This window comes from Bombina bombina, chromosome 4 (assembly GCF_027579735.1).
Source record: "Bombina bombina isolate aBomBom1 chromosome 4, aBomBom1.pri, whole genome shotgun sequence".
NCBI lineage: Eukaryota > Metazoa > Chordata > Amphibia > Anura > Bombinatoridae > Bombina > Bombina bombina.
This window is the reverse complement of record NC_069502.1, coordinates 1,111,689,621-1,111,701,718: the sequence shown is the minus strand read 5'-3', so window position 1 is coordinate 1,111,701,718 and position 12,098 is coordinate 1,111,689,621. Positions and strand designations below refer to the sequence as shown.

The 12,098-nt window shown below is 35.1% G+C and overlaps 1 protein-coding gene across 1 annotated transcript in view; it reads left to right on the top strand.

Moving 5' to 3' along the window:
* Window positions 1-12,098, top strand: part of KCNH1 (potassium voltage-gated channel subfamily H member 1) — an 867,393-nt gene that overhangs the window by 94,742 nt on the left and 760,553 nt on the right. Inside the window, exon 4 of the mRNA XM_053712386.1 lies at window positions 3,916-4,044. Within this exon, the coding sequence (XP_053568361.1) occupies window positions 3,916-4,044 (129 nt within the window). The remainder of the gene's footprint in view (window positions 1-3,915; window positions 4,045-12,098) is intronic.

Sequence of the window (12,098 nt, the reverse complement as noted above, 5' to 3'; positions counted from 1 at the left end):
GAGGGCATAAGACACAATCAAGAGTTTTACATGGATAGAGACCATTATTTCCCCCACACCAGCTATTCATCGTTGTGAAATTTTGTTTTGTATTTCTTAGTTTGGTGGGTGCAATATAATTCTTGATGTCCTTATTTTTCCTAAAAATAACATTAGGTTTTTCCCCTAAAATCTGACTGAGGATAGGATCAAGTTTGAGGACTTTCCAATGTTTTTTCAGGATTTTTTGAATTTTATAATGTTGGTTATTATACTGGGTAACGAATTTTGGACAATTTTTTCTATCTTTTTTCAATTTATTGCTACCATTCTGTGAGATATCTATTAGGGAAGCTCTGTCCATCATATCAACCTTCTTTTTACAATCTTCTAAAAGCTTGGTATTGTAGCCCTTCTCTTTGAATTTATCCATGAGTATAATCGATTCCTCATTATAATGTTCTGTATTTGTGCAATTACGTCTGATTCTTTGAAATTGCCCTAGGGGAATGTTTCTGTCAGTGGATTTACGATAGTTTTTAACCGCTACTGTATTGGTAAGCTCATTGTGATATAAAGTAAGATCTAGAAAGGGTATTGATTTTGGTGATTTTTCCATGGTGAATTTTAGGTTATAAGTATTATTATTTATATAATTCATAAAGTCAAATATAGTGTTTTCAGGGCCTTGCCAGATCATAATGATGTCATCAATATAGCGATGACATTAGATTCAAAGGGATTGTTGTTCCAAACCAGATTATCCTCAAAATGTGACATATATAAATTTGCGTACGATGGGGCAAAAGTGGTCCCCATTGCCATACCCTGATGTTATCTATAATATTTTCCTTCGAATAAAAAATAATTGTGATTCAAAATGAATGATATTCCATCAACCAAAAATTCTATTTGTTTTTCTGCAAATCTATTTTTACTTAGTATGTCATTTATAACCGATACTCCTTTTATATGGGGGATACTAGTATATAGCGATGAGACATCGCACGTGACCCAGGTGTAACTCGATTCCCATATAAGACCTTCGAATTTATTAATCACATCAATCGTATCTCTGAGATAGGCTCTCGTAGATGTGACAACAGGCTGTAAAAAGTAATCAATTTATTTGGATAAGTTGTCACATAGAGAGCCTATCCCAGAGATAATGGGTCTGCCCGGGGGATTTTTGGGGTCCTTATGCACCTTAGGTAGGTGATAAAAACAAGATATTTTGGGTGCCACTTCATAAAGGTAATTATATTCATTCAAATTTAGAATACCATTAGTTTTAGCCAATGTCAAGAATTCAAATAATTCTGCTTTATATTTATTTGTGGGATTAAACGTTAGATTTATATAAGTAGTGGAAGTCTATCGGCTTCCTTCAAGTAGTCCCCCCTGTTTTGGACAACGATCCCCCCACCCTTGTCAGCTGCCCTAAAAATCACATCAGTACATTTACTTAAATTATTTAAGGCATTTCGCTCTTCTTTAGACAAATTGTCTCCTATTTGTGAGCCCATGGATAAGGGATTTTTAGATAGAGCAGCTAGATCCTCACATACTAATTTGTTGAAGATCTTTATATACTCAGATTGAGTGTGCTGAGGATAAAAAATAGACTTTTTCTTTAAATTACAGTGTTTTATAGCAAAATCCTCATTCTCTTCATATATGGAAAAATCTAGGTTTTCTACAGTGTCAGATATTGTGTCAAATGGTGATGAATAAAAATGATCATTTAATGTAGTTAAAACATTCAAAGTTTCGTCATCCTCCTCATTCAATAATGATACTGGATAGGGATGAAGGTCCTCTGACTGTTTAAAAAAGTACCTTTTTAACGTCAAATTACGTATGAACCTCTGAAAGTCTATATACAGATTAAAATGATTAGGGCTACTGTTTGGCGCAAAGTTCATGCCTTTAGCTAGTAATTCAAGTTCGTGTTTATCTAAAATTCTATCTGATAGGTTAAATATAAGTTTGGTCCCTTCTTCTAATTCCAGTGCTCTCTGTTTCTTTTTTCTTTGTTTAATTCCCCCTCTATTACCTCTTGGTCTTCCTCTTCGTGAGGTCTTTTTGGATTTCGTTGTTCAGGGGTTGGTTTGGGAGTAAGGTTTGTGTATTCCCCCCTCCCCCCTGCTGTCTCCAGGGTGGGATCCCTTAAAAAGGAGTGGTATTGGAATTACTATTTCTGCGTTGATGTGTATTATTTATGTTATTTTTATTCTTATAGGGAGCATGTATATTCTGTCTGGGTGAGGGTCCCCCATGGTGATTTGGATTACTCCATCTAGGTCTGGCTCCTTGTTGGTGCCATACTGGTGATTGTGGTTGTTTATCTAAAAATGTTTTGCATATACGCAAGTGTGCTAACCTGACATGAAAAAATTAATATTTCACATTCCAATGTTCTTCACATAGCAGAGTATGTTGTATTTATTCATATATATCTATTTACAGATGTATAGAAATATCTATTTAAAAATACATAGAACATATTCTGCTATGTGCAGAAAATTGGAATGTGAAATATTTACAGTAAATATATAGTTAAAACCATTATTAAATATTAATATTGCATACATTTGCTTTTTCATATTTTCATCTACTTGACTGCAAAGGGTTCCAATGTCTATATATCTATTCATATGCATTTATGTGTTTATATGTGTATATATGTATTCATATGTATTTATGTGTTTATATGTGTATATATGTCTGTAATACATATATACACACGCACATATATATATATATATATATATATATATATACATACATATACATACATAAATACAGAAATATTAGTACTGCACTCTCACTAACCAAAAACTGACAACAACCAGGGTGCAAGCAGGGGTAATAAATAGAAAATATACAGACCTCACTCTTTATTCTGGTGACATTTCGAGGATAACCCCCCCCTTCCTTAGACCACATTTAGGCATGTGTATATATACATATATGAATCTCAATGTTAAAGCCATTTGTCTGCCTTTTTTTCTAACACCTGAGACCTCATATCTTTGAGCCCTTATAATTTTATTGTGCAATATTTTTTATAATATTTTTTTGATAGTGTTATTATAAGTGTAACTGTACTTTACAATGTATTTTGTGACACTTTTTTTGTTTTGCAAAACAGTTAACCAGAGCTCTGAAGTCACAGTAATCACGCTATCCCGACACGCTTTAAATTCAATAGTGCTCAACCGATCACGTTTACTTAATACTTGTTAACAAGTGCTACATATGATGCATGCAAACAGCTGCAATAAACCCGATATCGCTTGCGTGTAACTGTTAGGGCGCCACTTATAATCTGGCTCTATATTTGTTGGAGATTTAAAGTGGGGCAGACACAAATTAGTGAGTGTGAGGCATCCAGCATTTAACAGTAGCCATATCTTTCTTATATATTCAAGAGTATGTGGACACTCCAACTAATTATAGAGTAGAGGTGTTTTAGCCACACACATAGGTTTCTGATATTTGCGCCCTACTAGATCTGTCCCGGTCTACTTTAAGTGCTATTATTGTGAAGTGGAAGCGTCTAGGTGCAATATAAACCAGCCACAAAGTTGTAGACGACACAATCTTTCAGGGCTGCGTGCATCAACAGGTGAACGGATGAGGTTCACTGTTATAAACCTTGTCTGCCCAGCCTTGCGTCAGCCAGGCAGCATTCATAAGTGTTCGCATTAAGGGAAAATCAGTTACATTAATACTGCACCTATATTTAATTGCCTGAGACTGAGTGTAATATCTAAGTGACTATACTTTTTTTTTCTCATTTCCTTTTATTCTCTCCTCTAAAGGGTTTTGATTCTCTTTGAAACATATACAATATTTTATTGCTAGTAACGCAGACAACATAGGGTGCTGTTTTTGTTTTGATATTTTTAATATCTGTATTTTTGTTTCTAGGGACTCCTGTGTGGTTTTTTGTGAAGATTGCACCAATTCGAAATGAGCAAGATAAAGTCGTTTTATTTCTTTGTACATTTAGTGATATCACTGCTTTTAAACAGCCAATTGAAGATGATTCAACAAAAGGTATGTACATGATATTTGTTAAATAAACACATTTATAATAAAAAGACAGTGTGAAATCACTTAGTTTGAAATTAAAATGAGTTATAGATTTCTTTCTGATATATTTTAGGTTATTTCTACTTTTCCTCTCATTGGATACTGTGACCGTCATCAGCCAATCACAAAATGCATATACGTATATTCTGTGAATTCTTGCACATGCTCAGTAGGAGCTGATGCTTCAGAAAGTGTGCACATTTAGATAATGGAAGTAAATTGGAAAGTTGTTTAAAATTGTGTGCTCAATCTGAATAATTAAAGTTTAATTTTGACTTTAGTGTTCATTTAAATGAACATTAGTATTTCAGCCCATTGGCTGCCAGACAGGGGTTAAAATGTGCAGCATAGTAACATGTTGTGACCATCTTTGTCATCCAGTTAAACTTGAGAGGTGAAACTGTGGCCATCTTAAAAGTTATAGATCCATCAGCTTGCAGCTAGCATTCCATTGGTTTGGGATAATTAATTTGTGTAAATATTTATTTTTTTATTGGCATGTAACTTATTCAGCAGATTCCTGAAATATATTCACTGTCGACCAGATTTATGTCTTAACTAATTACAAATGAAAGCAGAGAAAATGTATAGTCTGATTCAACACCCCCAAGAGATGAATAAATGCACCATTTGCCAATAAAGATTTTTTTTTTAAACAATACAGTATTTATATTCATGAAAATAAAACAAAAACTAAATAATGCAGGCACTAAATGTTAGTGTTACAAAGTAATTGGAATTGATTTACCCACAAGATAGCTCTGTCATTTAGATTTATTACTTATTCTGATAAAATGAATATCAACAGCAGATTTATTTATCAATGTACAATACATGAAAACATTGTGGAATTTTGTTATCATCAGTATTTATTTGATGTGTAAGATCTTCATCAGAGTTTTCTTTTTACAGGTTTTTTTCCCCTTTCTGGGATGGTGAAAAAACCCCATTATACATTATTTTAATCAAAATGAACATCAATAAAAAATCTAAACATAAATAAAAAAAAATGGTACATGATTATGTTTAGGAAAATGTATGGCATTGGCAAAACTCCCAACTGTACCACCATCCTTCAAAATGTGTTTTGCCATTACTTCTACCACATTAATTCCCCTGGATTGCAACCTAATCCAATCATGAGACTGCTTGATTCACCTAATGGCCTCTGATAACCCCCCCCCCTCCCCAGCCTACTGCTCCCAGTAAATGTTAGGTGGTATGAAATGGTTATGTTTGCAAAAGAGCAACAAACCAATATATCCCCCCAGATTCCAGAAAAAATATACTTTGCATTGCACCAAAGAGGAAAGAACGAAACAGCAAAGGATTATGTTTTTCCTGACTCTGGCTATCAGCAGCAAGGATGAGTACTATGGGATGATAGTAAAAAGCTTCAGTCGAGTATTACACATCCACACACTTTTTATCCACATTTTAGTGGTGTGAGACTCCAGTGGATGTTGCTTGGCTCAGATGCATATTAACTGTTTGGGAAACTGGGGGTGGCAGAAACATGGCTCTTTATAGCATTAGGTTGGACAACCTTGCCTTACAGTATATGCTAACAGTCTAATCTATTAAGTCTTTACAAATTTGTACATATTCTATGGAGAACTGATGTTTCTATACTGATTATGCCCAGGACCAGTATGGCAACCTTCTTGTAACTATTTATTGACTTATTTATTAAAAGTAATTTTATCTGACCAGCAACTACTCATTTAATGGTACATAAACCCCATTTTTATCTTTCATGATTTAGATAGAACATACAATTTTAAGCAACTTTCCAAAGTACTTCTATTATCAAATTTACTTTGTTCTCTTGGCATCCTTTGTTGAAAAGGAGGTAAGAAGGCTCAGGGCGTGCATGTGTCTGTAGCACTGTAGCAGTTTTGAAACACTGTTTTTAACAATTGTATACATTGTGCAAACTGCTGCCACCTAGTTCTCAAAAACATTTTTGCAAAACTGCTTCCGTATAGCTATCTAGATAAGTGCATGCTCCCAACCCAGGGCCTAGTTTCCATTGCTGTTTTAAACTGTTTAAACTGGTGATAACCAAACATATCTCCTTTAAAGTCTATGGAGATATTTTATGTTAACACCAGGTTTCACAATTTGCATCAGCTATGGAAACTAGACGTAGGTATTCACTTCAACTCAGAATACCATGGCAACAAAGTAAATTTAATACAGACGTAAATTAGAAACTTTCTTTAAATAGTATTCTCTACCTGAATCATGAAAGAAAAAAAGGTGTTTCATGTCCCTTTAATATGAGATTACTTATTCTTTTTTGTGAGTGCTATAATACAGTATATGGTTTCAAAAGGCAGATTAATTCCTGTGCAAACTAATTTGTTCGCAGACTAAATTATGCAATTTTCTTTATAATGCGTTTGCTTTTGATTAACTCCATTAGAGGTGAAGTGATTATTTTCAGAGGAATATTGGTGTTATCACCTAATGTTAAAAAAACAAAAAATACAGAATTTTGTCTCCTTATCCAATACAAGCTTAGAACATTATTAGGCAATAAAATGTCATGAATGATGTATAAAAGATGTTAAAGACTCAAACTGGTACAAATTAAAATTGTCTTGTTTTCACTGGTAATCTGAATAAATTGTATTTGCTTTTTTTGGAAATGTGATATGTGTTATTTTCAGAACTTGTCTGAATAAACATTATCTTACTCAATCATTACTTTTTAAATGTACTTTAATTTAATTTGACAAACACTGTCAAGCAAAGTTAATAAGATTTGCTAGTTATTATATTTCTGCCGTTGGAAATGTTCAATATAAAACATAAGAAACCTGTGCATAAAAAATAAAATATATATACATTTTACAACAGAGTTAAAGTCTGGAAAATCTTTAATCCTTGAACCAAAAGTAAATAAAAATAATAAGAAAAAAGTACTAAAAATACATTTTTTGCAAAAATCTAATAATCAGTCTTTCTAGATGAAAAATGTAGAGGTATTTTTTAATATCTGTTTAAATGAGATAATTTAAATCTTATTTGACAGACCATTGTTTCAATTTCATAATACACTTGTTTTAAACCTTGGATACATAGGGCGCGATCCGATATAGATCGCAGTTTGCGGCGCAAGCGAGGGAACCGGCGTCACCCGCAGTTTCAGCTCGCAACTCGAGCTATCCCATATAAGTCGCCGTCAGATGCTAACGTGCCGTAAGTCTGACAAACCAGCGATGTCCAGAAATCTGCGCAAGTACAAATTTCTGGCGTCGCCAGTGACTTGCGGCACGTTAGAAACTGCCGGCGCCTATAAAACCTGACTAAAGTCTAAAACACCCACACTGTCTAACACGCCTCCCTAACATAGCCCGACAAGTCTAACACGCCTCCCTAACATAGCCCGACACGTCTAACCCTCTATCCGCTATCCCCCCTCACTAGCCTAACAATAAAAAAGCTATTAACCCCTAAACCGCCGCTCCCGTACCCCGCCGCAACCTAATAAAGTTATTAACCCCTAAACCGCCGCTCCCGTACCCCGCCGCCAGCTATATTATATCTATAACCCCCTAAAGTGAGCCCCTAACACCGCCGCCATCTATATTAAAATTATTAACCCCTAATGTAAGCCCCTTACACCGCCGCCATCTCTATTAAAATGATTAACCCCTTATTTAATCTACCTACCCCGCCGCCAGCTATATTATCTATATTAACCCTAAGTATATTATAGTTAATATAGGTATTACATTATATATATTAACTATATTAACCCTAATTATATTAGGGTTAATATAGTTAATATAGTTACTATAGTATTTATATTAACTATATTAACTCTATCTAACCCTAACACCCCTAACTAAATTTATATTAAATTAATCTAATTCATTTATAAACTAAAATATTCCTATTTAAATCTAAATACTTACCTATAAAATAAACCCTAAGATAGCTACAATATAATTAATGATTACATTGTAGCTATGTTAGGGTTAATATTTATTTTACAGGTAAATTGTTAACTATTTTAACTAGGTATAATAGCTATTAAATAGTTATTAACTATTTAATATCTACCTAGTTAAAATAATTACCCAATTACCTGTAAAATAAATCCTAACCTAAGTTACAAATACACCTACACTATCAATAAATTAATAAACTACAAACATCTATCTAAAAATACAATTAAATTAACTAAACTAAATTACAAAAAAAAACAAACACTAAATTACAAAAAATAAAAAAAGATTACAAGATTTTTAAGCTAATTACACCTATTCTAAGCCCCCTAATAAAATAATAAACCCCCAAAATAAAAAAAATTCCCTGCCCTATTCTAAATTAAACAAATTTCAAAGCTCTTTACCTTACCAGCCCTTAAAAGGGCCTTTTGTGGGGCATGCCCCAAAGAATTCAGCTCTTTTGCATACAAATACAATACCCCCCCATTAGAACCCACCACCCACATACCCCTATTCTAAAACCACCCAAACCCCCCTTAAAAAAGCCTAACACTACCCCCCTGAAGATCTCCCTACCTTGTCTTCACCACACCGGGCCGAACTCCTGATCCGATCCGGGCGATGTCTTCCTCCAAGCGGTAAAGAAGAATTCTTCCTCCGGCGATGTCTTCCTCCAAGCGGCAAAGAAGAATTCTTCCTCCGGCGACGTCTTCCTCCAAGCGGCAGCAAAGTCTTCATTCTTCCGGCGGCATCTTCAATCTTTTTTCTTCGCTCCGCCGCCGCGGAGCATCCATCCCGGACGCGGAACAGCCAATAGAATGCAAGCTCAATCTGATTGGCTGATTGGATCAGCCAATCGGATTGAACTTGAATCTGATTGGCTGATTCAATCAGCCAATCAGATTTTTCTAACTTAATTCCGATTGGCTGATAGAATCCTATCAGCCAATCGGAATTCGGCGGACGCCATCTTGGATGACGTCATTTAAAGGTACCTCATTCCAAATTCAGTAGTCGTCCGGGATGGATGCTCCGCGGCGGCGGAGCGAAGAAAGAAGATTGAAGATGCCGCCGGAAGAATGAAGACTTTGCTGCCGCTTGGAGGAAGACGTCGCCGGAGGAAGAATTCTTATTTGCCGCTTGGAGGAAGACATCGCCGGAGGAAGAATTCTTCTTTGCCGCTTGGAGGAAGACATCGCCGGAGGAAGAATTCTTCTTTGCCGCTTGGAGGAAGACATCGCCCGGATCGGATCAGGAGTTCGGCCCGGTGTGGTGAAGACAAGGTAGGGAGATCTTCAGGGGGGTAGTGTTAGGCTTTTTTAAGGGGGGTTTGGGTGGTTTTAGAATAGGGGTATGTGGGTGGTGGGTTGTAATGGGGGGGGTATTGTATTTGTATGCAAAAGAGCTGAATTCTTTGGGGCATGCCCCACAAAAGGCCCTTTTAAGGGCTGGTAAGGTAAAGAGCTTTGAAATTTGTTTAATTTAGAATAGGGCAGGGAATTTTTTTTATTTTGGGGGTTTATTATTTTATTAGGGGGCTTAGAATAGGTGTAATTAGCTTAAAAATCTTGTAATCTTTTTTTATTTTTTGTAATTTAGTGGTTTTTTTTTTTGTAATTTAGTTTAGTTAATTTAATTGTATTTTTAGATAGATGTTTGTAGTTTATTAATTTATTGATAGTGTAGGTGTATTTGTAACTTAGGTTAGGATTTATTTTACAGGTAATTGGGTAATTATTTTAACTAGGTAGATATTAAATAGTTAATAACTATTTAATAGCTATTATACCTAGTTAAAATAATTAACAATTTACCTGTAAAATAAATATTAACCCTAACATAGCTACAATGTAATTATTAATTATATTGTAGCTATCTTAGGGTTTATTTTATAGGTAAGTATTTAGATTTAAATAGGAATATTTTAGTTTATAAATGAATTAGATTAATTTAATATAAATTTAGTTAGGGGTGTTAGGGTTAGATAGAGTTAATATAGTTAATATAAATACTATAGTAACTATATTAACCCTAATATAATTAGGGTTAATATAGTTAATATATATAATGTAATACCTATATTAACTATAATATACTTAGGGTTAATATAGATAACATAGCTGGCGGCGGGGTAGGTAGATTAAATAAGGGGTTAATCATTTTAATAGAGATGGCGGCGGTGTAAGGGGCATACATTAGGGGTTAATAATATTAATATAGCTGGCGGCGGTATAGGGGGATTAGATTAGGGGTTAATAATTTTTATATAGGTGGCGGCGGTGTAAGGGGTCAGATTAGGGGATAGATAAGGTAGATGACAGCGGTGTAAGGGGTTCTAATTAGGGGATAGATAAGGTAGATGGCGGCGGTTTTAGGGGCTCACAGTAGGGGGTTAGTTTATGTAGATGGCGGCGGGGTCCGGGAGCGGCGGTTTAGGGGTTAATAACTTTATTAGGGATTTCGGGGGGGGGGGGGATCGCGGTTGACAGGTAGATAGACATTGTGCATGCGTTAGGTGTTAGGTTTATTTTAGCAGATCGCGGTTGACAGGGAGATAGACATTGCGCATGCGTTAGGTGTTAGGTTTATTTTAGAAGATCGCGGTTGACAGGGAGATAGACATTGCGCATGCGTTAGGTGTTAGGTTTATTTTAGCAGCCAGTTTAGGGAGTTACGGGGCTCCAATAGTCAGCGTAAGGCTTCTTACGGCTGCTTTTTGTGGCGAGGTGAAAATGGAGTAAGTTTTCTCCATTTTCGCCACGTAAGTCCTTACGCTGCATATTGGATACCAAACTGCGCGGGTTTGGTATACCTGCCTATGGCCCAAAAAACTACGGGCGACGGCAGAAATATACGCGCGTAACTTCTAGGTTATGCCGTATATGTGATACCAAACCCGCGCAAATATTGGCGTCGCCGGCTTTTGCGGGCGACGATTTTTATCGGATGGACCCCATAGTTGTAATTGTTCCTTTTTAATATTTTTTTTATGAATGTTAATTCCCTACAAACATTTCCCGTGCATTTTATAAGACCCATTTAAAATATTTTACAACATTTTTGCATTTAAAAAAAAGGATTTAAATCCTTGAGCCAAAAATAAAAAACAAAAATATATTTTTGCAAAATAATTTTTTTTTTATCTCTTTCTTGTTAAAAAATAAATAAATAGGGGAACATAAAAATATCTTAATAAAAAAAATCTTGTTCTATATCTATTTAAGATTAAAAAACTTAAATCTAATATTATAACCCATCATTTAAATTTTATAAATCAATTGTTTTTATACATTGGATATATTTGTTCCCCCTGTTGTGACGTTTTTTGTATCTTGGATATCTGTATGTTACCAAGAACCAGTGCCAGAGTACCCACAATGCAGCCAGCTTAGGGCTTCATCAGTATAGAGGGACTTTAGCCGTATGTAAAACATTTCTTCACGTCTTACCTTTTTAACTTCAGACTTTACTATATGTATCTGCTATATAAAGTCGCTATAACAGTGTTTTTTTTACAAGTTTTCTGGGCCCCAGTAGAGGATCTTGTCTAGGGCCTACATGATTAAAGGGATATTAAGGAACTCAAAATTACCCCCTCCCATGAAATGTTTATTTATGCCATTAAAAGAAAAACCTACATCACTCAGACATTAGTTTTCTGACCCTACTACATGCTGCACTCTTATCACTTGATCAGTGCAGGATCTCATTTATGTCTCTGATATAAAAAAATGGAGAATTACGCTTTATGATTGGTGACTGAGGGGGTGGCAACAAATGTCCCCTCCTCTGGAATTTGCTTCTTGTATCTAATCTTATTGGGACATTGTGCTGTAATCCTTCTAATTTAGGGCCATATTACCAGTGGCATGCTGCATTGTTTTCTTCTTGCATGTAACTGTGCTAAGGTTAACATTTTAGCACGTCCTGATAAGCGTGTGTATTAAAAAGTTAGCGTGCATTACTCAAGAGCACTTACCTCAAGACCGAGCTAACTTCTCCCCATAGACTTCTATAGGGCACTCTATAAAAAAAAACAACTATTAGTTATCAATT